General features: G+C 40.3%; 1 protein-coding gene and 1 long non-coding RNA gene across 4 annotated transcripts; one reads left to right on the top strand and one right to left on the bottom strand.

Annotated features, from left to right (window-relative positions):
* The first annotated feature begins 5,090 nt into the window (after positions 1–5,090).
* Positions 5,091–21,141, top strand: LOC131329078 (probable F-actin-capping protein subunit beta). Of its 3 annotated transcripts, none has more exons than XM_058362143.1 (8): positions 5,091–5,484; positions 7,402–7,472; positions 7,882–7,995; positions 8,371–8,453; positions 8,531–8,604; positions 8,722–8,841; positions 20,455–20,550; positions 20,794–21,141. In XM_058362143.1, the coding sequence occupies exons 1-8, from the start codon at positions 5,356–5,358 to the stop codon at positions 20,875–20,877; spliced, it is 771 nt and encodes a 256-aa protein (XP_058218126.1). In that variant the 5' UTR covers positions 5,091–5,355; the 3' UTR covers positions 20,878–21,141. The 3 variants fall into 3 exon arrangements, with proteins under 3 accessions (XP_058218126.1, XP_058218128.1, XP_058218127.1); XM_058362145.1 differs by having other exon boundaries at positions 5,121–5,484; positions 20,480–20,550; positions 20,794–20,853; XM_058362144.1 differs by lacking the exon at positions 8,722–8,841 and having other exon boundaries at positions 5,121–5,484.
* A 922-nt stretch (positions 21,142–22,063) lies between these two features.
* On the bottom strand, positions 22,064–22,792 carry LOC131329077 (uncharacterized). The gene is made up of 3 exons (XR_009200617.1): positions 22,724–22,792; positions 22,560–22,617; positions 22,064–22,441 (listed from the first exon to the last, which is right to left on the bottom strand). It is a non-coding gene; the product is annotated as an uncharacterized LOC131329077 (long non-coding RNA).
* Positions 22,793–23,397: the final 605 nt, after the last annotated feature.

Here is a 23,397-nt window from a genome sequence, read left to right as displayed (position 1 = left end):
TTCCGCTGGTCACCGTTCAGCTTTCTTGGAGCCTTTGGTGGCGACTCGTCGCGGTCTCCTCCTTTGTCGAGCAAACTCTTTGGATCATGCGCGGTTTTGGGGATTCTGTCCACCATGGTTGACTTTTGCCGGGAATTCATTCATTTCCTGCAAACAGCGCCAATTGTAAGGGGAATAAATCCTTTTATCCGATACTGATAGCGGATAAAAGGTTCTATTGGTAGCAAAAACGCTAGATTTTCATATCAGAAAGTTGGCTACTGGTAGTGGCAAAAATGCGCTACTGGTAGCAACTGGATATTTTTCTACAATTTTTCAACTTTGCAAGGGTCAAAAACAAGGATCAAATACAAGATCTAAGTACTAAATCAACACAAAAACACATAAAGAAAGTGAGAAATCCCTACCTCATGGATTTTGAGCAAAACCCCAAAGATCTAAGCAAGCTCTAAGTTGTTCCAACTTGATTTCAGCAAAACCCACCAAGAGCGATCTCCTCCAAGCTTAGCTATGCAATCAATGAGTCTAGGGTGCTAGAGTATGAAGGAATTAGGTTAGGCTTCCATGGATTCAAGGTATTGAGCAAGATCTTAGTGTGTGTGAGGAAGAGACACGTGTGTGTGTGTGTGTGTGTGTGTGAGAGAGAGAGAGAGAGAGAGAGAGAGAGAGAGAGAAGGAGAATTGTGATTTCCTCTCGTACTTTTCTATATATAGGCCCCATTACCCTCACACCCTGTAGACACCTCCAAAACAAGGCATTGCCATACAGATTGATCATTGTTTGTTTGGTAGGTTGTTTGCTTCATAAACCAAGATTGTGGATATTCTCATGGCTAGGAACATTGCCACACGATAACGGTTATCATCAAAACAGAGTCGCCGCCTAGTTTATAAAATTAGAAAAAACAAGTAGAGATTTTGGGTACGGGAGCCAAAAGTACAATAAGGAGAAGGTGTTAGGCATCCCTCTTTGCCCAGCCGTGGGGTTGGCCCATAGTTGTTCGATATAAGATTAATTCATGCTTTATTTAATTCTAAACACATAGATTTGATTAATTAGCCTTTACACAGTTAATGATAAGCCGAGACAATAATTGAAATATGTTCCAGAAAGACAGAATAAAACAAGATGTCCTAGGGAGATGGATCTTGCGACCGGTGAATGGATGTCACGACCGAGAGATCCTCTTGGTTCAATGTACCTGCCGATGAATCGAAGATCCAGCTGATATTCTTCCTCACACCAGACTAAATAATTAACAGAGAATTAAAACGCTACGGTTAGTATGCATAAACTGTAAATAAAATGAACCAAAGGCCCCTGGGCCTTACCACCTTGATCCCTCGGTTGCTTGATTGCTTCGGATTGAGGGTGATTGACTAATTTTGCTTCTCGAAACCCTAGGGTTAGAGTTTGTACTTTGGGGTTTGATTGTTGGATTACGGTTGCCTTTAGAAGGTTAGGGCTTTTGTAGAGCGGATATGAGAGAGTATATTTGCAAATTTTCATGGCTAGAGAGAGTGTATGAACATGTTAATTTCGGAACCCTAAGGGCCCTTTATATAGGCAATTAGTGACTCACTCCGGCCAATCAAATCAGAAGTATATATGCAACAGATTTCTTTTTGCAATCTCTTTACGCAGCCTGAACGCATCGGAATTTGGCTGCTAGGGTTTTGTGAACGGATCAAACGTATGACAGAACATTCTAGAATTTGGAAAATAAACGATTTGGCGGTCGAAGGGTTGATGTTGCGGCTGAGAGATAGGCCTAGCGGCCGAGTGATTGATCTCTCAAGGAGATTTTCAAGCTACATGTTTCACGGGTGAAAGAATGATGCCGAGGCCATGAGATCAATGTTACGGCTAAAAGATGAATTCTCCTAAGATACTGTACTTCTGTCTGAAAGGTTATTTGGCTCTGGATTGGGTCCTCTAAGTGGCTAAAAGTACTCACCATAAGTCCATGGGTTCACGAGAAGTCAATCAACAATCACTATATCCATTCATCATCGGGATGGTCCCCAATGTGGGACTTGAAATCATCGTTAGGCCAAATTGGAGTGTCTACACACTCATCTAAATAATTTATGCAATTCAACAAGTCGCCCATCTGACATGTACTTACATAATAGCCCCTACAACATTATCCACATCCTTATCTACATTTAAATAACCAAAACACATATCGAACATTAAAATTAAATAAATAAATTGCGGGTCTCTACAAAATCTTTACAAAAAAAGTACTCTTTGATTAAACAGAAGTATTTCATGTTTTTTAGATACTATTTTTGAGACATAACTAACGTAAATAAAGGATTTGTCATCAAATTCAAATTCGCCTATAAATTTTGAGTATGTTGTCACATGATGTTGTTCTAAAAAAGAAATTACAAATCTTTATACAAAAAACTATGATAAGTAATTAATGTTGTTTAGATAGTATTTTTCCGAAGTAACTAACTTAGATACAAAATTTGCAAAAAAAAAATTGAGTTTCTTGATAAATTTTGAGTTTGTTTTCAAATATTGTTGTTTTAGAAAAAAAATTATAAATCTTTACACAAAAAATTATTTTTGGATGAAATAGGAGTAGTTAGTGTTATTTAAATAATATGTTTCAAAGGTAACTAACCTTAATACTGGATTCGCCAACAAATTCAAATTTATCAGTAAATCCTGAGTTTATTGTCAAATATTGTAATTATTGAATAGTAATTGTAAGTATTTACATAAAAAAACTGCTCTTTGATGAAACAGAAGTAGTTACTATTTTTTAGATAGTATTTTCCAGACGTGACTAACGTAAATACAAATTTGTTAACAAATTCGAATTTGCCGGTAAATCTTGAATTTTTTTTTCAAATATTGGTTGTTTTGGAATAGTAACTGTAGATCTTTATACAAAAAACTACTCTTTGATGAAATAGAAGTATTTCAAATTTTATAGACACTATTTTTCAGACGTAACTAACATAAATACCTGATTTGTCAACAAATTCAAATTTGCCGGTAAATTTTGAGTTTGTTGCCAAACATTATTGTTATAGAATAATAACTACAAATCATTACAAAAAAAACTACTCTTTGATGAAAAAGAAGTAGTTATTGTTATTTAAATAGTATTTTTCAGACGTAACTAACGTAAATACCTGATTTGTCAACAAATTCAAATTTGCCGGTAAATTTTGAGTTTGTTGCCAAACATTGTTGTTATAGAATAATAACTATAAATCATTACAAAAAAAACTACTCTTTGATGAAATAGAAGTAGTTATTGTTATTTAAATAGTATTTTTCAGACGCAACAAATGTAAATACAGAATTCGCCAACAAATTAGAATTTATAGTTAAATCCTAAATTTGTTGTCAAATATTATTTTTATAGAATAGTAACTAAAAATAACAAATGTAAATACAAGAATCACCAATAAATTAAAATTTATCTTTAAATTCTGAATTTGTTGTCAAATATTATTTTTATGGAATAGTAACTAAAAATATTATCGCAAAAAACTACTCTTTTATGAAACAGAAGTAGTTAATATTTTTGAGATGTAACTAACATAAATACAAAATTCAGCAACAAATTTAAATTCACATATAAATTCTGAGTATGTTATCAAATGATGTTGTAAAAAAAAAATGTAAATTTTTGTACAAAAAACTACTAGAAAATTAGAGGTTAGTCCTAATTTTTAAGTTCAGTTTTATCCCAATCCTAAATATTTTTGCCAAACCTACCGTAGGTTACCTACTTAGGTATTGACTTTTTTGCCTGAATAGAGGGAGTCAGGGACGTGGCATCTCGAGTCACGACGATCTACCAGAAGAACCTGACCTCGTCATTCTCATGTTACGATCCATTGTCCCATATCAACCAAGTATGAGATTGGCCATGTGCATATAAGACCTTGGGCACCCTCCCCTTGTAAATCGGTTTCAAGGATGAATTCTACCTAAGAGTTTATATCATTGGTATTAGAGTTAGCCACCATGTCGAGTATGGGATCGGAAGCACCTGTGCGAGTATGGGCTTGTATGGGTGCAGATTTGTAGTTCGACTCTCGGAGGGGGCGACCTATAGATTGGATTAAAATACTTAAAAAGTATTGAATACTAATAGGTGAGTGGTGCTCTCAGAAAAAGAGAAAGGACTACCATCTCGTCAGTGTCGATGGGTTTGTATCATCTACCACCCAAACCTCCCACCAGAGTCCCGTCCATCACCAACACATTCTCCTCCACCTTCATCGGCGGCAACCTCAACGGCGGCGTCTCTAGGTTCTTCCCCGCCCTCAGCTACGACGACGACGATGATCTAAATCTATCCCCAATCTTCTCTCTCTAAAATCTCTCTCTCATACCAAAATCGAATCACACTCCATTCACATTTTCTGCAGAAACACCCTCTCTGTCAACTCGACACCAATTGCTCCTTTCGATTTCGCTCTTCTTCCCCGTTTGATTGAGAATCAAGGGAGTTGCTCAGCCACAGAGGCCATCTTCTCGGCTGGATCTAAGTGGAGATGGCGGTGTCCGGAATGAGAGCCATCTCTGTCTTCACAAGCGACATTCGGAATTGCAAGAATAAAGAACAAGAACGCCCATAAAAAGCTCGGCAATATCCGTACCCACTTCATAAACGAAAAGGGTCGAGTTTTCTAATGTAAAAATTGCTTAGGCTCTATTTGGAACTTATGGAAAGGAAAAGAAAGGGAAAAAAAATTAATTTTTTTTTCATTTCATTGTTTGGTTAGAAAAGAAAGAGAGAAGTAAATAAAAGTTTTACGTTCAATGAATAGTAATTTTTCTCTCTTATTTTCCTCTCATTTTCCTCCCTTTTTCTTTTTCTTTCATTTCTTTTCTTTTCTATAAGTTCCAAACAGAGCCTTACGTAGGTAAAAAAAACAATTTGATCTACATAACCCGGTCAAATGGAAACTATTTAAACTTTTTAGTTTTGCCTCTACAAATTTAGAAAAAATTCTTACCGATTTTTAAAAATTCTTACCGATATTTGAAGTAGGCTCCATAAAATTTACATGTACATAGTATGGACATTGGTACGTACATTTCACATGTACCATAGCAGCACTAAAAAAATTGTTTCATTTTTCGCTTGTTTCCGCAATTCCAAACACGGGCTTACGGTTGTGGCGAGGGAAACTCGGATCAAACAGCACGAGGTCTCTCTCTCTCTCTCTCTCAAGACGCGTATGTATGTGTTTGGAGTTTGGCCTGGGTGGTAGCTAGAATAGGATAGTATCTGACTATCTGTATCTGTGGATTGACATCATAATATCGTAGAAGATTCATAGAAGAGAGGTTATTATAGAAGAGAAGAGAAAATGGAAGCGGCGATGGGGTTGATGAGACGGATGCCTCCGAAGCACTCAGAAACTGCTCTCTCTGCTCTCCTTAGCCTCATCCCCCAACACTCCTCAGATCTCCTCTCTCAAGTCGATCAGCCTCTCCAGGTCTCTCCCTCTTTTTCATAGCCTTCATTAATTTATGTACGGTCATTTTATACTAGGGTTTTCGAGATTGTTATTATTATACCCTGTAGGATATCATTCAATTCAAGCATGTTGCATCACCAGCCCTGACCCCCCTTTTTTTTTTTACGCAAAATTGGGTAGAATTTTGGGTCAAAAGCTTTAGGTAAAGCATCTCCGATGCTTAACTCTTATTTTACCCAAATCTATTTTTTTATCGGCACAAAAATTTATTAATCATTGAAACAAAGTTACAACGATTAAATGGATCCAAAGAGATGACTTCACAATGAGGAAAAACCAGCAATCCAATAAAGTTGGAATCCCAGCCCTCGACATTCATAAGCCTCTAAGGACTCGGGAAAAGGGAAAGGGGAAACCAACTAAAGGTTGGACACATCAAAAGGGCAGAAGGCCCAAAACCTAAAAAACCTAAATCTATTATTGAATTGCACACTTGTAATTACTAATTTAGTGGAATGAGGGTTTGAGAAAAAAAGGGTTTGGACTTGGGTCTTTCCCAAATTTGGGTAAGAAAAAGGGTAGAACTCAAAATGGGTAGGAAAGTGGGTATGGCATTGGAGATGGCTTTTTAAGATTTTAACCCAGATTTTGGTTTGGGTAGAAAAAAGGGTAAGGATCGGAGATGCTCTAGTAGATTAAACTCGTTCCTCTATTTGTTTTATCGAACATAGAAACATGCTAGGACACCAACACTCCGGACACGTGTCCAACACTCAAATTGTAAGTGTCTTTTGTATTCTTCTCAACATTCTACATTTGGACACTCCAGGGATAGTGTACAACAAGTTACTGAACACTGTGTGGACATTTGTGGATGGCTGTTTATTGAACATAAAGATATGAATGCATGATGAAACAATTATTTATTTATTTTTGGTTGAAACACTTGAGTTTATTATGTACTGGTAAATGTGAAGAACAACATATCCTGATTGTAATTAGAGGATATTTTTTTAGTTTTGTATTTAAATAACAAATTTCACAGTATTTTCCTACTCGTTGTGTCTGTGTCGATACTACATAGGTAGTTAGGAACCAATTATCAAGAAAACGTCATGGAGACAATCCTTGAAAATCGCTAAACTCTTGAACTTACGTCGATCTTCCCTAGTAGTTTTGGTTTTGTCGGTGCTTGGCTGACATAAAGCAGCAAACTTAGGCCATGTCAATTGGTGGTGATATCTCTGGTACCACCTAAACGATAGAAGAGCGTCACTTTCAATGTGGAAAACTGATCAGCTGTTAAGAAAGAAAGCTAAGACATAGTCGCCATCAGAGCTGCAGCTGACAAGCAAAGGTTCGTCTTCCAGATGTAAAAAAGCAATACTGAGACATTAGTCCATTACGTGTGTTGATGGGATAATATAGCTTCTACATGGTATACTGAACCAGATGTATCATTGCTGTCAAGCTTATGGAAGATCAATCTTTGTGTTTGGATAATGCCTCCTACATGTAGATGTGACACATCGCCACCAACAATCAATTGCTGGTGGTTGATCGAACCTCTTCCAATATTTCCCCTTGTTGGTCTAGTTTTGAATCACTCGCTTGAATTCATCTCAATTTTTAGTGTATCTGCCCCAGCATTTTAGAATGGTATTGAGCTAAAAAAATCAACATCTCCAAACAAAATGTAGGATTAAAGCTACATAACTACCTCTCGTTGACCCTGTAGTAGGCACAAGCTCTGTGCTTGTGGTCCTTCGTGTACAACCTTTGTTTTATAGATGTTCCTGTCTTTAAAAAGCTGTAAACGTAGTTATTGTCTTGTGTGGATTGTGTTTCACATAAGTTTTTCATGCGAGTTATCAAGTGTCTGTATGTCACTTACATTTAATAATTTCAAGAGTTTCTTTCACGCTGGGAGGACAGGTTATATGCGATGTGGATTATGGAAAGGAGTTCATCTTGTGTGAATATAACAGAGATGCTGACTCATATAGGTAATTGCTCACCTCCTGAAATAGCTATTATCCAAGTGATACCTTTTGGCAAGGTAACTTCCTCTTCACCTAAAGTTTTTAGTTTACTTCCAGTCTGAGTGAAAAGTTAACTTCTTGTCTTTCACCATGCAAAGTCTTCTTCACATGGAGATTATACTTCTTTAGCCATTGTGGTCTGATAGCGCCATGATATGAGACCTTTCACTTTACGTTCCTGCTTAACAACTCAACTATTACTTGTCCTGTCTGTTTTTGGTTTCATTGCAGGTTCTTGTTTCCTATTGCTACTTAAGGCCCCAAATTCAGCTGAATTATAAGCCTTGCTTTTCTCTAAGTTTATATTAAACTTATTGTTTGTTCCTTCTGCCTTTATCCAATGATATGATTGCTATCTTAAATTTTGTCGCAGATCTCCTTGGTCAAATAAATATCATCCACCACTAGAAGATGGGCCTTACCCTTCTCCAGAGTTGAGGAAGCTTGAGATTGAAGCAAATGAAGTCTTTGCAATTTATCGTGACCAGTGAAGTCCTTTACTTACCCCATCATCTGGTTTGTCATGTCTGTCTTAAATTGTTGACGTGGAAGAACTTGTTTTTGTCCCCTCTCTTTCTTGCTGTTCAGCATTCCATATTTTAGTTTGCAATTAGTTGAAACAGAATCCAGAATGTCAATGTGAGGTGAATTTTACTGGCTCAAGATAGCAAGTGATGTCAACTTAAAAGAGATATGACTGAATGCATATTATTTATTTCCATCTAATAGCTTATAAGAGAGATTCTTTTGCAAGTGATCTCAACTTAAAAGCGATATGACTCAATTCTAATATTTATTTTATCTGATGTCTTAGCTATGTTTCCATAAAATTACTTGCAAATTATTCCTATACTTTTGGTAGGTATTATGAAGGTGGAATTTCATCAGTTTATATGTGGGAAGATGAAAATGAAGGGTTTGTAGCTTGTTTCCTTATAAAGAAAGGTGTGTTTCTCTCTATCGCCCTTGGTCAGGAAGTTCTGTACAGTTCCACTAATCTGCAATAATACCTGAGACTGTAGATGGCTCAAAGTCAGGACATGGAAGGAGAGGTTATCTGCAGGAGGGAGCATGGGATGCTATACACGTTATGGAGGTAGGCTATTCTGCCAAAAAAACACCTAGAATGCACTGACCCTGTACTACTCTCTCTTTGTTCTCTTTCAAATATTGTCATTTATACTTCCTGTCACCTTGCAACCTTGACTTTTAGGTGGGTCCAGAGGAGGAAGGAATGGCTCATTACTGTTTAACAAGTACTGTCATGTTGTCATTGACTACAAACAACGAATCAACTGGCACATTCAATTTATCAGGATCAATTAGAAGACAGGTAATATATGTCGTCGAGTACAAAATTCCGTCGAGTACAAAATTATGGTTTTTCTAGTTACAGGTTAAACCCTTTGCATGTTCAAGATTCCATTATGAGTCAAAGACAGTCTCAACTTAGGAATTGTTGATGAGGAATTGTTTATGGTGAGAACACGGAAAAGGAAGATTAGAATATATTTTTTTTGATAAGTAAATAATTATATTAAAGAAGGCATTAAGGGAATGCCACCAAGACAAAAAGGCCATATACACCACCATGTGAGTTAAACAATTCAAACCAATCTACAAAATGATTAAGGGAAGGATTGCATTCTCCCTTGTCCCAACTATACAAACTACTAACCGCAAAACTTTTAATTTTGAACAAAGGCTTTTCAACCCCTTTGAAGCATCTCGAATTTCTCTCACACCAAATAATCCACATCAAACAAAGAGGAATCATAGCCCATACGCGCTTCTTCTTCTTACCCACTCTAGCACCCCTCCAAGCGATTAAAAGCTCTATAACATTGCCCGACATAACCCATTGTAACACAAACCAGGATAACACCACGGACCAAAGATCCCATGCCACCGAGCAATGGATGAGAAGATGATTCACCGTCTCAGCATCCCTTTTGCATATACAACACCAATTAACAATAATTCTCTGTCTACGTATCAAATTATCGATAGTAAGAATTTTCCCTTGAGCCGCACACCAAACAAAAAAACCCACTTTCAACGGTGCTTTTGTTTTCCAAATCGCTTGCCACGGAATGCTAGAGATACCACTCCCCCGTAGCGCTTGATAATAAGATTTTACTTGGAAAATACCTGATTTAGAAAGATTCCAACGCAGCTCATCCTCTCCTTCACCTATTCCCTGCATATCGTACACTCTAGAGAATAGAGCCATGAAAGCTTCCTCCCGATCTCGAACACGTCTACGCAAGCGAATATCCCAACAAAAATTTACCTCTAAGTACAGAAAAGTGAAACTTAATTCCCATTAAGGAGAGATGGAATACTTAATTACCACTAGGTCCACTTTTACAAAAATACATTTACCATTACTGGAAGTGTCACCCTAAGGTTTTAGGGTATCCTAGGGTTTTAGGGTACCCACTAGGTACCCTAGTACCCTTGGGTATTCGTAAATCTTAGGGTACCCTAGGGTTTTAGGTTAACCTAGGGTTTAGGATACCCTAGGGTTTAGGTTACCCTAGAATTTAGGTTTAGGGGCTTTCATAGAGCCCTAGGGTTTAGATTTAGGCACTTTCATGGGGGTTTTAGAGTGCACTTTCCTATTATAGGGTTTTAGCAGTTTAGACACTTTCATAGGGTACCCTAGGAGTTTAGGTATTTTTATAGGGTACCCTAAGGTTTAGGCACTTTCATAGGGTACCCTAGGATTTAGGGTTTTAGGCACTTTCATAGGATTTTAGTGTTCCATTAATTAGAGGAGACCACTTTCTATTTTCTGTACTTAGAGGAAAATTACTCATTTCCCAAATCATAGCCCCATCGTGGAGAAGATAATCAGAGACTCTTGCATCCCTTTCACAAGCCAGGCTATAAATACTTGGAAAAGCCACCTGCAAGCTCACTTCCCCACACCGCAAATGGTCCCAAAACTTCACCCTTTGCCCCTTGCCAACTGCCATATTACTATAATTTACAAAGGCTTCCCATCCATTCATGATACACCTCCACAACCCCACCCCATAAGGGAAGTTAACATTACGGGAAGACCATCCACCCCATTCACATCCATACTTCGCTACAACCACTTTTCTCCGCCATCTCTCTCACATGCAAACCTCCATAACCATTTCCCCAAAAGAGCTTGATTGAACAGCTTTAAACTTCTCAATCCCAATCCTCCTCCTCGAACAGGAGTACATACTATATCCCAATCAACTAGATGATACTTAAACTCTTCCCCCACTCCTCCCCACAAAAAATCTCTTTGTATTTTCTCCAACCGCTTAACAACCGAAACTGGAATAACAAATAGACATAAAATAAGTGGGCAAGCTAGAAAGCGTACTTTTGATAAGAGTCAATCTACCACCTTTTTGGAATATATTGATGCTTCCATCCCACTAACCTCTTTTGAAATCTTTCTACAATAGAGTCCCACACAGCTTTTGATTTAAAAGAAGAGCCCGACGGCATGCCCAGATACAACGCCGGCAATGATGCCACCTTACAACCCAAAATCTGAGCAAGTGCATCAATATCATCAACTACCCCAACCGGAATCATTTCCGATTTACCCAAATTCACTTTAAGGATAGTTACCACCTCAAAGCATAAAAGAACACATATTTTCAAATCTGAAAGGGGTACTTCCTTGTCGAATCCCCCCACTGGCAAGATAGGCATGTGATGTGATATAGGCCTTGGAAGAGCAAACTGTGTCACATTCATAAAATGTTCCTCCCAAGAAGTAGGGACAAGAAACGGTCAATGCGAGACATGCATCTATTTTCCTGAGCGCCAAACCAAGTAAAACTGCTTCCGCTAAGCGGCGGGTCAACAAGCTCCAGATCATTAACAAAGATCATTGACAAAGTTTGAGAATCTCCTCTTCTCATGTCACTGGAGATAGAAGTGCACCCCACTCTTTCTTCCGGAAAACGAACAACATTAAAATCGTGCAAAAAGAACACATCGAAGGTAACCCACCTCTGTTGGCTCCGCATTACAAAACAAAAAAGTGTCATCGGCATAAAGAATATGAGAAACCATCATACCCAAACCATCTGCTCTTCCCACCTCAAAACCGTGCAAAAAACCACCTTGCATTGCTTTTTGTATCAGACGGCTTAGAACCTCCATGACTAAAATAAAAAGAAGAGAGGAGAGATGATCACCCTGACGCAAACCTTTGGAAGTCTTAAAAAAACTTGGTGGAGTCCCATTCACCAATACAAACAATCTAACCGATGATATGCAGGCTTTAATCCATTTCCTCCACAACCCTCCAAAACCCATCCTTCCGATAACATAGAGCAAAAAATCCCAATTTACATTATCATATGCCTTCTCGATATCCAACTTACATACTAACCCGGATTGCTAGACTTCAATCTCAAATCCACACATTCATTTGCAATGAATACCGCATCAAGAATTTGCCTACCGTGGACAAAAGCAGTTTGGGATTCCGATACAACCTTCCCCACCACCTTCTTCAAGCGACCCGCCAATACTTTAGCCAACAGTTTGTAAGCTCCACCCAATAGACTGATATCTTTTGTACCTCCCTTTATAGGAATCAAAGCCACAAAAGAAGCATTCAAACTCCTTTCAAACTGCTCCCAAAAATACTGAAACATTCCCATCACTTCTACCCTCACCGTCCCCAACAATGTTGAAAAAATGTCATTGACATACCATCCGGACCAGGCGCCTTATCCCCATTCATGGACTTTAAGGCAGCCACCATTTCCTCCTCATCGAACGGCCTCTCTAAATAGGAGGCATCCTCCACTGAGATTACGTCAAACTCCAACTCATCAACATGAGTATAACCCACCCCCCTCCTCCCTGAAAAGACCTTCATAAAAGTTAGCAATACCACTTCTAATCTCCTCATCCCTTTCCAAAAGACTATCACCTATGATAATCTTGCCAATAAAGTTGTTTCTCCGATTACAATTGGCCATTCTTTGAAAGAACCGAGTATTCTTCTCTCCCTCTTTTAACCATAAATTTCTAGACTTTTGCCTACAACTGATTTTTTCAAATTTCGCAATTTTTCCGAACTCTTCTTTGGCAATTTCTCTCAAAGTTTTCTCATCCTCCCTTAAAACTTGCACTTGTTCCTTTACATCCCACCGGCGTTTATCATCAACGACTTGGCTTTTCTGAACACCAACCTCCCAAAGACCTTAGAATTCCACCTGCGTAAATCTGCTTTCAAAATTTTAAGCTTCTTTGCCAAAACAAAGCTCGGCTTCCCCATTACCGAATAACTGGTCCACCATTCACCCACTCTTTCTGCAAAACCCTCACATAGTAACCACATATTTTCAAATCTGAAAGGGGTACTTCGTTGTCGAATCCCTCCATTGTCAAGCAAGATAGGCATGTGATCTGATATAGGCCTTGGAAGAGCAAACTGTACCACATTCATAAAATGTTCCTCCCAAGAAGTGGAGACAAGAAACGGTCAATGCGAGACATGCATCTATTTTCCTGACCGCCAAACCAAGTGAAACTGCTTCCGCTAAGCGGCGGGTCAACAAGCTCCAGATCATTAACAAAGTCTGAGAATCTCCTCTTCTCATGTCACTAGAGATAGAAGTGCACCCGACTATTTTTTCCGGAAAACGAACAACATTAAAATCGTGCAAAAAGAACACATCGAAGGTAACCCACCTCTGTTGGCTCCGTATTTCAAAACAAAAGAGTGTCATTGGCATAAAGAATATGAGAAACCATCATCCTCAAACCGTCTGCTCTTCCCACCTCAAAACCGTGCAAAAAACCATCTTGCATTGTTTTCTGTATCAGACGGCTTAGAACCTCCATGACCAAAATAAATAGAAGAGAGGAGAGAGGATCACCCGGACGCAAACCTTTAGAAGTTTGAAAAAAACTTGCTGGAGTCCCATTCACCAACACAGACATTCTAATCGATGATATGCAGGCTTTAATCCATTTCCTCCACAACCCTCCAAAATCCATCCTTTCGATAACATAGAGCAAAAAATCCCAATTTACATTATCATATGTTTTCTCGATATACAACTTACATACTAACCCCGGATTGCCAAACTTCAATCTCAAATCCACATATTCATTTGCAACCAATACCGCATCAAGAATTTGCCTACCGCGGACCAAAGCATTTTGGGATTCCGATACATCCTTCCCCACCACCTTCTTCAAACGACCCGCCAACACATTAGCCAACAATTTGTAAGCTCCACCCAATAGACTTATATCCTCTACACCTCCCTTTTTAGGAATCAAAGCCACAAAAGAAGCATTCCAACTCCTTTCAAACTCACCATGCTCGCAAAAATACTGAAACATTCCCATCACTTTCACCCTTACTGTCCCCCAACAATGTTGAAAAAATGCCATCGACATACCATCCGGACCAGGCGCCTTATCCCCATTCATGGACTTTAAGGTAGCCAGCATTTCCTACTCATCGAACGACCTCTCTAAACAGGAGGCGTCCTCCACCGAGATTACGTCAAACTCCAACTCATCAACATGAGGATAACCCACCCCCTCCTCCCTGAAAAGACCTTCATAAAAGTTAGCAATACCACTTGTAATCTCCTCATCTCTTTCCAAAAGACTATCCACCTATGATAATCTTGCCAATAAAGTTGTTTCTCCGATTACAATTGGCCATTCTTTGAAAGAACCGAGTATTCTTCTCTCCCTCTTTTAACCACAAATTTCTAGACTTTTGCCTACAACTGATTTCTTCAAATTTCGCAATTTTTCCGAACTCTTCTTTCGCAATTTCTCTCAAAGTTTTCTCATCCTCCCTTAAAACTCGCACTTGTTCCTCTGCATCCCACCGGCATTTATCATCAACAACCTTGGCTTTTCTGAACTCTCTAGCCTCCTAAAGACCTCAAAATTTCACCTGCGTAAATCTGCTTTCAACATTTTATGCTTCTTTGCCAAAACAAAGCTCGGCTTCCCCATTGCCGAATAACTGGTTCACCATTCACCCACTTTTTCTGCAAAACCCTCAGATAGTAACCACATATTTTCAAATCTGAAAGGGGTACTTCCTTGTCGAATCCCCCCACTGTCAGGCAAGATAGCCATGTGATATGACATAGGCCTTGGAAGAGCAAACTGTGCCACATTCATAAAATGTTCCTCCCAAGAAGTGGAGACAAGAAACGGTCAATGCGAGACATGCATCTATTTTCCTGACTGCCAAACCAAGTGAAACTGCTTCCGCTAAGCGGCGAGTCAACAAGCTCCAGATCATTAACAAAGATCATTAACAAAGTCTGAGAATCTCCTCTTCTCATGTCACTGGAGATAGAAGCGCACCCGACTATTTTTTCTGAAAAACGAACATTAAAATCGTGCAAAAAGAACACATCGAAGGTAACCCACCGCTGTTGGCTCCGTATTGCAAAACAAAAGAGTGCCATCGGCATAAAGAATATGAGGAACCATCATCCCCAAACCATCTGCTCTTCCCACCTCAAAACCATGCGAAAAACCACCTTGCATTGCTTTCTGTATCAGACGGCTTAGAACCTCCATGACCAAAATAAATAGAAGAGAGGAGAGAGGATCACCCTGACTCAAACCTTTAGAAGTTTGAAAAAAACTTGCGGGAGTCCCATTCACCAACACAGACATTCTAATCGATGATATGCAGGCTTTAATCCATTTCCTCCACAACCCTCCAAAACCCATCCTTTCGATAAAATAGAGCAAAAAATCCCAATTTACATTATCATATGCCTTCTCGATATCCAACTTATATACTAACCCCGGATTGCCAGACTTCAATCTCAAATCCACATATTCATTTTCAACCAATACCGCATCAAGAATTTGCCTACCGTGGACAAAAGCATTTTGGGATTCCGATACAACCTTCCCCACCACCTTCTTCAAACGACCCGCCAACACATTAGCCAACAATTTGTAAGCTCCACCCAATAGACTGATATCCTCTGCACCTCCCTTTTTAGGAATCAAAGCCACAAAAGAAGCATTCAAACTCCTTTCAAACTCACCATGCTCGCAAAAATACTGAAACATTCCCATCACTTCCACCCTCACCGTCCCCCAACAATGTTCAAAAAAGGCCATCGACATACCATCCGGACCTGGCGCCTTATCCCCATTCATGGACTTTAAGGCAGCCACCACTTCCTCCTCATCAAATTGCCTCTCTAAACTGGAGGCGTCCTCCACCGAGATTACATCAAACTCCAACTCATCAACATGAGGACAACTCACCCCCTCCTCCCTGAAAAGACCTTCATAAAAGTTAGAAATACCACTTATAATCTCCTCATCCCTTTCCAAAAGACTATCACCTATGATAATCTTGCCAATAAAGTTGTTTCTCCAATTACAATTGGCCATTCTTTGAAAGAACCGAGTATTCTTCTCTCCCTCTTTTAACCACAAATTTCTAGACTTTTGCCTACAACTGATTTCTTCAAATTTCGCAATTTTTCCGAACTCTTCTTTGGCAATTTCTCTCAAAGATATCTCATCCTCCCTTAAAACTCGAACTTGTTTCCCTGCACCGGCATTTATCAACAACCTTAGCTTTTTTGAACTCCAACCTCCCAAAGACCTCAGAATTCCACTTGCGTAAATGTGCTTTTAACATTTTAAGCTTCTTTGCCAAAACGAAGCTCGGCTTCCCCATTACCGAATAACTTGTCCACCATTCACCCACTCTTTCTGCAAAACCCTCAGATAGTAACCACATATTTTCAAATCTAAAAGGGGTACTTCCTTGGCGAATCCCCCCACTGTCTAGCAATATAGGCATGTGATCTGATATAGGCCTTGGAAGAGCAAACTGTGCCACATTCATAAAATGTTCCTCCCAAGAAGTGGTGACAAGAAACGGTCAATGCGAGACATGCATCTATTTTCCTGAGCGCCAAACCAAGTGAAACTGCTTTCGCTAAGTGGCGGGTCAACAAGCTCTAGATCATTAACAAAGTCTGAGAATCTCCTCTTCTCATGTCACTAGAGATAGATGTGCACCCCACTCTTTCTTCCAGAAAACGAACAACATTAAAATCTTCCCCCCACCCCCCCAAAAAAAAAAAAAACACCAAGGGGTGCCCCATCTAAAAGCCACAGCTGAGAGCTCATCCCACACAATTCTCTCCTATGGCGGTGGATCACAGGACCCCCAACCCCCCCCCAAAAAAAAAAAAAAACGCCATGGGGCGCCCGATCTAAAGCCACAGCTGAGAGCTCCTCCCACTCAATTCTCTCCTATGGCGGTGGATCACAGGACCATAAACTCCCGAGAACACCCACCCAAAACCATCCACCACATTTTTGAACAAACACAACGCTGAAAACATGCCCAACTCATCGTCAATTTTTCCCACCACCCTACTATCCCACAACACCATCACCCCCGCCGAAGCCCCAACCGCTTTCAAGTGGATCCAATCCACCCACTAGCTTCCCCAAATCTCTTTTACCACCTCCGTAGTGGCCTCTTTTAGCTTAGTCTCTTGAAGACAAACCACATCCGCCCTCCAACCTTTGAGTAACACCTTCACTATCACCCTCTTGTCCCTCTCATTCAAACCTCTCACATTCCAACTAATTATTTTGATCTTCATAAAAAGATGAGAGATTAACCCCTTCTACTCCTCCACCACATCCCTTCCCATCCTCATAATTAATCAAACATTGTAATCTATTTAACTCCCTACTCCCCATACTAGTCTTACTACCGCTTCTCTTTGCCTCTTTCACTGCTCCCTTCCTCCATTTTTCCTCAATATCCGAAAACAATTGCATTGTTCTCTCTTCAAAACCATCAAAAGAGACACCCAAGAATTTACTGAAGCCAGTAATCCTCTTCAAAACGCATTTCGAGACTTCTTGTGACATCCCGCTCACCAGCTTATCTTCTTCATTCCACTCCCCTCCCGGCTCCCTAAACGCCAAAGGAGTATAAACCTCATTGCTAATAGCCAACCCATCATCCACCACCTCCTCAACCCAACCCAGATCATTGAAAACCTCCTTCTGGCTATCCCACACCGAAAGCCCCCCTCCAAACAGCCCAGACAGAGGAACCAATTCTAACCCCCCCGAGGTCACACACCCCTCGTCTGCCTCAGCTACACAGCCCCTAAACGCCCTACCCAAGCCTAAACCCTCACCCATCTCTATAGAGAACCTCCTCCTCCCAAAACTACCCCCCAAAGCAACGCCTTCCCCACCACACCAAAGCTCCGACACCCTCCCCTGACACCCAACCTCATCCACCCTCTCCCTCAGAACCAAAGCCGAATCCCCTAGCGGAAGAGATTCAGCCAACATTGACCTCCCCTCAGAAATTCTGCCAACACCTCATTCTTCCAGAAAAGAAAAAGAAGAGGGCAAAGATGGAGAAGAGCGATCGGAAATCATACATGCCTCGCTGTTATCCAGCTTGGACTTGAAAGGTCTTTTAAACAAAAAGGCTCACTTATCCACAGGCCCACTCTTAAAAGAGATGTGCTGCGCAGTTCTAGACCCTCTAACAGGCTCTTTTAAAAAGCCCGAAACCACCTCACTTCTACCCACAACATGCCTAGGCCCAAACCGAAGCCCAGGCCCCCAACCCTTACGTGATTCATAATTTGAATGCCAACTAGATCTGTACCACCCTCCAGCCTGAGACCCACTTGCACCACGCGTGTGACCTCCACTCGTCTTCTCCTTCCTCCCCCAAAAAAGCCACCTACTGAACTTCCGGCAACCACCCCCTATCGTTCTTTGCAAACCCCCAAGCTCGGTTGAAACAGAACTTTTGGCCCCTTCGCCCCAAAGGGTCACTTCGAACAACCAGCTCCCCCTAGCAATCTTCACAGTCGCCGGAATATTCTCTGGTGGAGCCCGAACAGCAATCCTAGCCCAACGCAGATGTGCTTGCTGTCTCGTATCTTCGTCCACATATAGAAAACCGCCACAGTGATCCCCAATTTCTCTGAACACCTCAAAATCCCAAAGGTGAAGAGCAGCCCTAAAATTTGTATCCAAACCTCTGAACTAGCATCCCCTGGTTTTACACAGCACCCAACCAGAGACCACCACGCCAAGTCCAATCTTCTTTTCTTCCTCTGATATTCCAGTTCCCTTTCAAGACCCGTTGAGCTTCCTCAAACGACGGCAACGAGAAGAGAAACGAAAAACCTCCTAATTCCAAAACTTGAACCCCGGCAGTCACTTTCCAGGATTTCTGAGCCCATCGTTGAACCTCCATAGCCGCCGGCAGAGCCAACCCTCCTTTCTCCATCCTACCCACTAAGCATCTCTCAAAAAAACTCATCACTCAAGCATTGAGTCAGCTCTAACATCCACATCGCAATCCCTTCGTTTTTCCCCCTTCTCCTCCACCGCCACTGTGTTCTCCGGCCATCCACCAATGCTTGCAGCCTCGAGAAAAGATCTGCCATCAACTATCCCCTCTGAATGCCAATAACCACAGAACGCCCAAATTTTTTTCGAGATATCCACCCACCCCCCATTTCCACACAACTCTGGCAACAGCACATACCACCCCCTCCCTGAATCTCTCACCTCCACCCTCAAGACAAAACCCCTTTCCAGAGCTAAACGACGCGCCTGGATTTTCCTTGCAAAACCCCCATAGCTGCGCACGAAATCCTTGTCGTAATCTGAAGACGCATCCTCAAGGATTAAGCACAACCATGGAAGCTCAATCTCTGAGACCCAGATTTCCCGACGAACCCCAGATCCGTGTTCCACTAAACCATATCTCAATCGATCTCCTTCCCCCTCATCCACCAGTTGCAGCGACTTGGAACCCACCTGAAACAAAGCTTTCCGCCGTCTATCCACTACCATTGATTCACCATTTCAACCCACTCGATAAAATTTTACAAGATCCAAACAAGAGAAAGGAAGATTAGAAATAAAAAGGAATGAAATTAGAAATGGGAAAGTCCAAAATAATTCAGGTTATTTACATCTGGGGGGTTTGCTGAGTTGGGGACTTGGGGTAGCTAAACATATAGGAATGTACCAAAAGATAATGAACGGGTTGTGTTTGTGTGTGTGTGTGAGAGAGAGAGTCGTATATTTATAGCATTGTGTATATAACAAAATTTGCAGCCAGGCATCTTGTTAATTGCAGCCAGTCATCTTGTTAATTGTGCCTTTTAGTGGCCAGCCTCTTTATGATGGGTGCCAAGCTTTTCTGCAAGGTATTACTTTGGCCGTCACTAGAATGACACTCCATATGGAGCTTCATTTGTAACCCAAGGCAAGGCGATCTCATTTGCTTGTGAAAGTTCAGACGGGGGCACTATTTTCCACGGTATTTTATTTCTGTGCAATGGAGAGATTACGTAATTCACATTAACACCCGCCTCAATGATGCTTGGAGCCCTCTGAATGCTTTTTAGACGTCTTTTTTTTTTCCCGCATAACAGCCTTGTGTGGAGGCTTGAGAAAATCCATAGTAATAACTTGGCAATTAGCTTGTGCCAATCCCATTTTAGCCTTTTCAGTGCGATTGTCATTCTCTACATCATGCACTATCATGGCATCTTGTCTTTTTGCACCATTTCTATCCATGGAACCAAGTGTCATGGATAGAAATGGTAGAACGTAGCATTATTTAGGGGGGAGGTTGACCAAAATAGACTTTAGAGGCGGTAGTCTGATAGGATTTAGGTTTGTTGGATGTTACGGAACACGATGTCCATGACAGAGCTCAATGGAGGAAACGGATCATATAGCCAGCACCACCTCCTCTCTCTTTTTTATTTTTATGGAAAGACGGCAAATGGTTAGTTATTTGAATGGTTTTATTTGTCAAACGGTCAGGATTGACAGCTTGGAGTTAATTTTACGGTGCTTCTGGAAAGTAAGTCAAATATCTTCCTTTCATGTTTAACAGATGAATATGGATCTCTCGGTGGCAGATGGTCATCTATGTAACATGGGAAAGATGATCGAAGAATTGGAGGGTAAACTGAGGAATTCACTAGACCAGGTACTTTGTTGTATATAATAATACCATTGCTACTTCCGGTTATCCTCTCTTCTTTTTCCACGGAAAGGTTACTCTCCTAGGAGTGGTCAAATGTGGAATTTCTCTATGGAAACTTCAACTATACTTATGATTACGTGATTGAATAATAGATCTATGCCCTTATTTCCTAATGCCTTTCGAGATTTGGGTTTTAAACTACAAAAGTGTAAAATTGGAAGTTTTGATTATCACTTGTAAATGCAGGTGTACTTTGGGAAGACAAAAGAGATGGTTTGCACATTGCGCCCACCAGCTGAACTTGTGCTAGTGAGACTGCCCGACAGCTGATGGATGTACGTTTGGGCCTTGTGCAGTGAAAATTTGTATCTGTTATGCATCTCTTGTTATTGAACTTGCGTTAGATTTTGCGTAAGATTAGTGAGGATTGTTTCTTGGAAGGCAATATTTTGTGATTATGCGGTTTTTTTTTTTTTTTTGGTAGAGTGATTATGTAAGAGAACCCCGCAGTTTTGCATTTCGTTCATCGTGGCTGTGGACAGATCAACTTCGGTGCTTGACTGAAATGTAAATACTGTAGTTTTTTTCCTGCTATTATTATTTTTTTTGGCCAAGACTTGGAACATTTTATCAATGGCAAATGCTTTTAAAATCAAGTGGGGCTAAAATACAAAATCTGTTGCCTTCAGCTCAAGTTCTAGGGACCCTCTTTTTTCACAATTTACAGAAACTTTAAAAGCCTTTCACCCTCTTTTTTCACAATTTACAGAAACCTTAAAAGCCTTTCAAAAAGCCTATGGTTGCAATTTAGAAATACTTGCGCAATATTTATCAGGCAAAAGTTTTTGAACATGAAAACATTAGTTATTTGCATAATTTACTCACTATTGATAAACTAGCTGGGAACATTATTTACTCCAGAGTTATATTGTGGAGAATGGTATTTCAACATATTAGACTTCAGCTCTATCTTCTCCTTCGATTTGGGCTTTGAAGAGACAAACTATTTCGGCATGTTCTGAGTTCGTTTGGGCTTTGAATTGACAAACTAGTTGAGAATTGACAAGCTAGTTAAAATTGGGAGATGCAGAGGGAGAGAGAATTTTTGAAGAAAGCTATAGTTCGCTAACTGATATGGAAGGAGAGGTTACATTGTGGTGTGCCAGAACTCTGGAATTTGAAGTTGACAAAATTGAAAACTCAGGGTTTGATTTGAGAATCACATCAAACTATTGGGTTAATCATGTAATTCCTCAAAATAGTTAGCGAGGATTCAAAGCCATGTTGACATTTTTTTAGTAGGGTTCCTTTTGTTTTGCAGAAACTAAGAAACATACTTACCAAAGGACAACACGGTTTGTAACATTCTCATAGTTCTCTACAATTGCCAGAGGAGGAGGTAACGGAACGGGTGATTTTACTGTCTCAGAAGATTTTCACAGGCACATTTTTACAGGTGAAGGTACTGTTCAGAAAAGATTATAAAAAAAAAAAAAAAAGATGCAGATCTCTGATATCATTCCCACATATTCCAACAGGTTCCAATAAAATCATGACCTTATCATGATGGAGAGAAGAATTAACAGCAAGTCAACAAGAGTTAAAAAGGCACAATCAGTACTCACAATACTGAACAAAAGGAAACGCGCACAACAAAAACTGAGCACCAATATTTTTATTTTTTTATCGGCAACTGGGCACCAGTATTCCTACCAAGTAAAACTTCACGTCGGAAAATAATGACAGAAATAGTTCAAAACAGACCAGAAGTACATTTCACATAAGCTTTAAGCTTTTGTCTCATGTTCTCCGCTAGCAATTTCAGCTTCTTCTGTATTGGTTTTGCGGGGAACTTCTTCCATATTCTCCTCTTCTGCGTCACTGTCATCATTTCCTACAAAAACATTAGATGACTTTAGGTGGACATAGGGAAAGACTCTTTTTTTGAGAGTATTTTAACATATCACTACTGGGAGTAGAAAGTGCTTCCCAGGATACAAGTCAAAACCTACCTTCATCGTCCTCAGCATAATCGGCATCGAAATCCCCACCACCACCCATGTTAAGTTTCTGAAAGAAAAAGAAATAAATAATTTTTGAAGTGACAAAAAGAAAACAATAATAGTGACACAAAAAACACACAAAATAAGCTTTAAGCTTTTGTCTCATTACCCACCGAAAAATCGGTGTCACCAAAGTCCATATCAGCTCCAGCTGCAAAACCAATAAGTCAATTGAGTTTCACTAAGAGGTAAGAGGTAGAAAGTGGTTAAGTGATCGCAAGCAAAAAAGCGAGACGAGAGAAAAACACACAAAATAAGCTTTAAGCTTTCTTTACCATCACCACACTAGCTAACCAATCAGGGCAGATAACTTCACGGATGGATTCCGCTTGTATGAGTTTGTCCACCTCTTTGGCTGCAGCTTCGTTTCGTTCTGGAGCAAAGGTTCTTTTCTTCTGTTTAACAGGACACACTGTGGGATGTACGTTTAGTTTATGGGATATGACCCTTGGGTCAATTCCCAGGATGTCCTTGTGGGACCATGCAAAGACATCTTTGTTTTTTATTAGGAATTGCAACAGCTCTGTTTTTGCTGCTGTGCTCAATCCTGTTCCAATCCTTACTATCTTTCCCTGTTGCCCTGGCTCTAGGAGCTCTTCTACAAGCTCTTCCACTGGTTCTCTGTGTTGGAGCTTCTCTTCATCTCGTGTGTCGAGACTTTCTATGTTCATTGTAATGTTTGCCCCTCTGAGCGAGGTAACATAACATTCCCGTGCTGCTTTTTGGTCTCCTCTTATGCATGCAATTCCTTCTGGTGTTGGGAACTTTATCATCAAATGATACGTGG

Source organism: Rhododendron vialii, chromosome 6a (genome assembly GCF_030253575.1).
Source record: "Rhododendron vialii isolate Sample 1 chromosome 6a, ASM3025357v1".
Lineage (NCBI taxonomy): Eukaryota > Viridiplantae > Streptophyta > Magnoliopsida > Ericales > Ericaceae > Rhododendron > Rhododendron vialii.
Note: the sequence above shows the minus strand (reverse complement) of the source record. Positions and strands in the feature narration are given on the sequence as shown.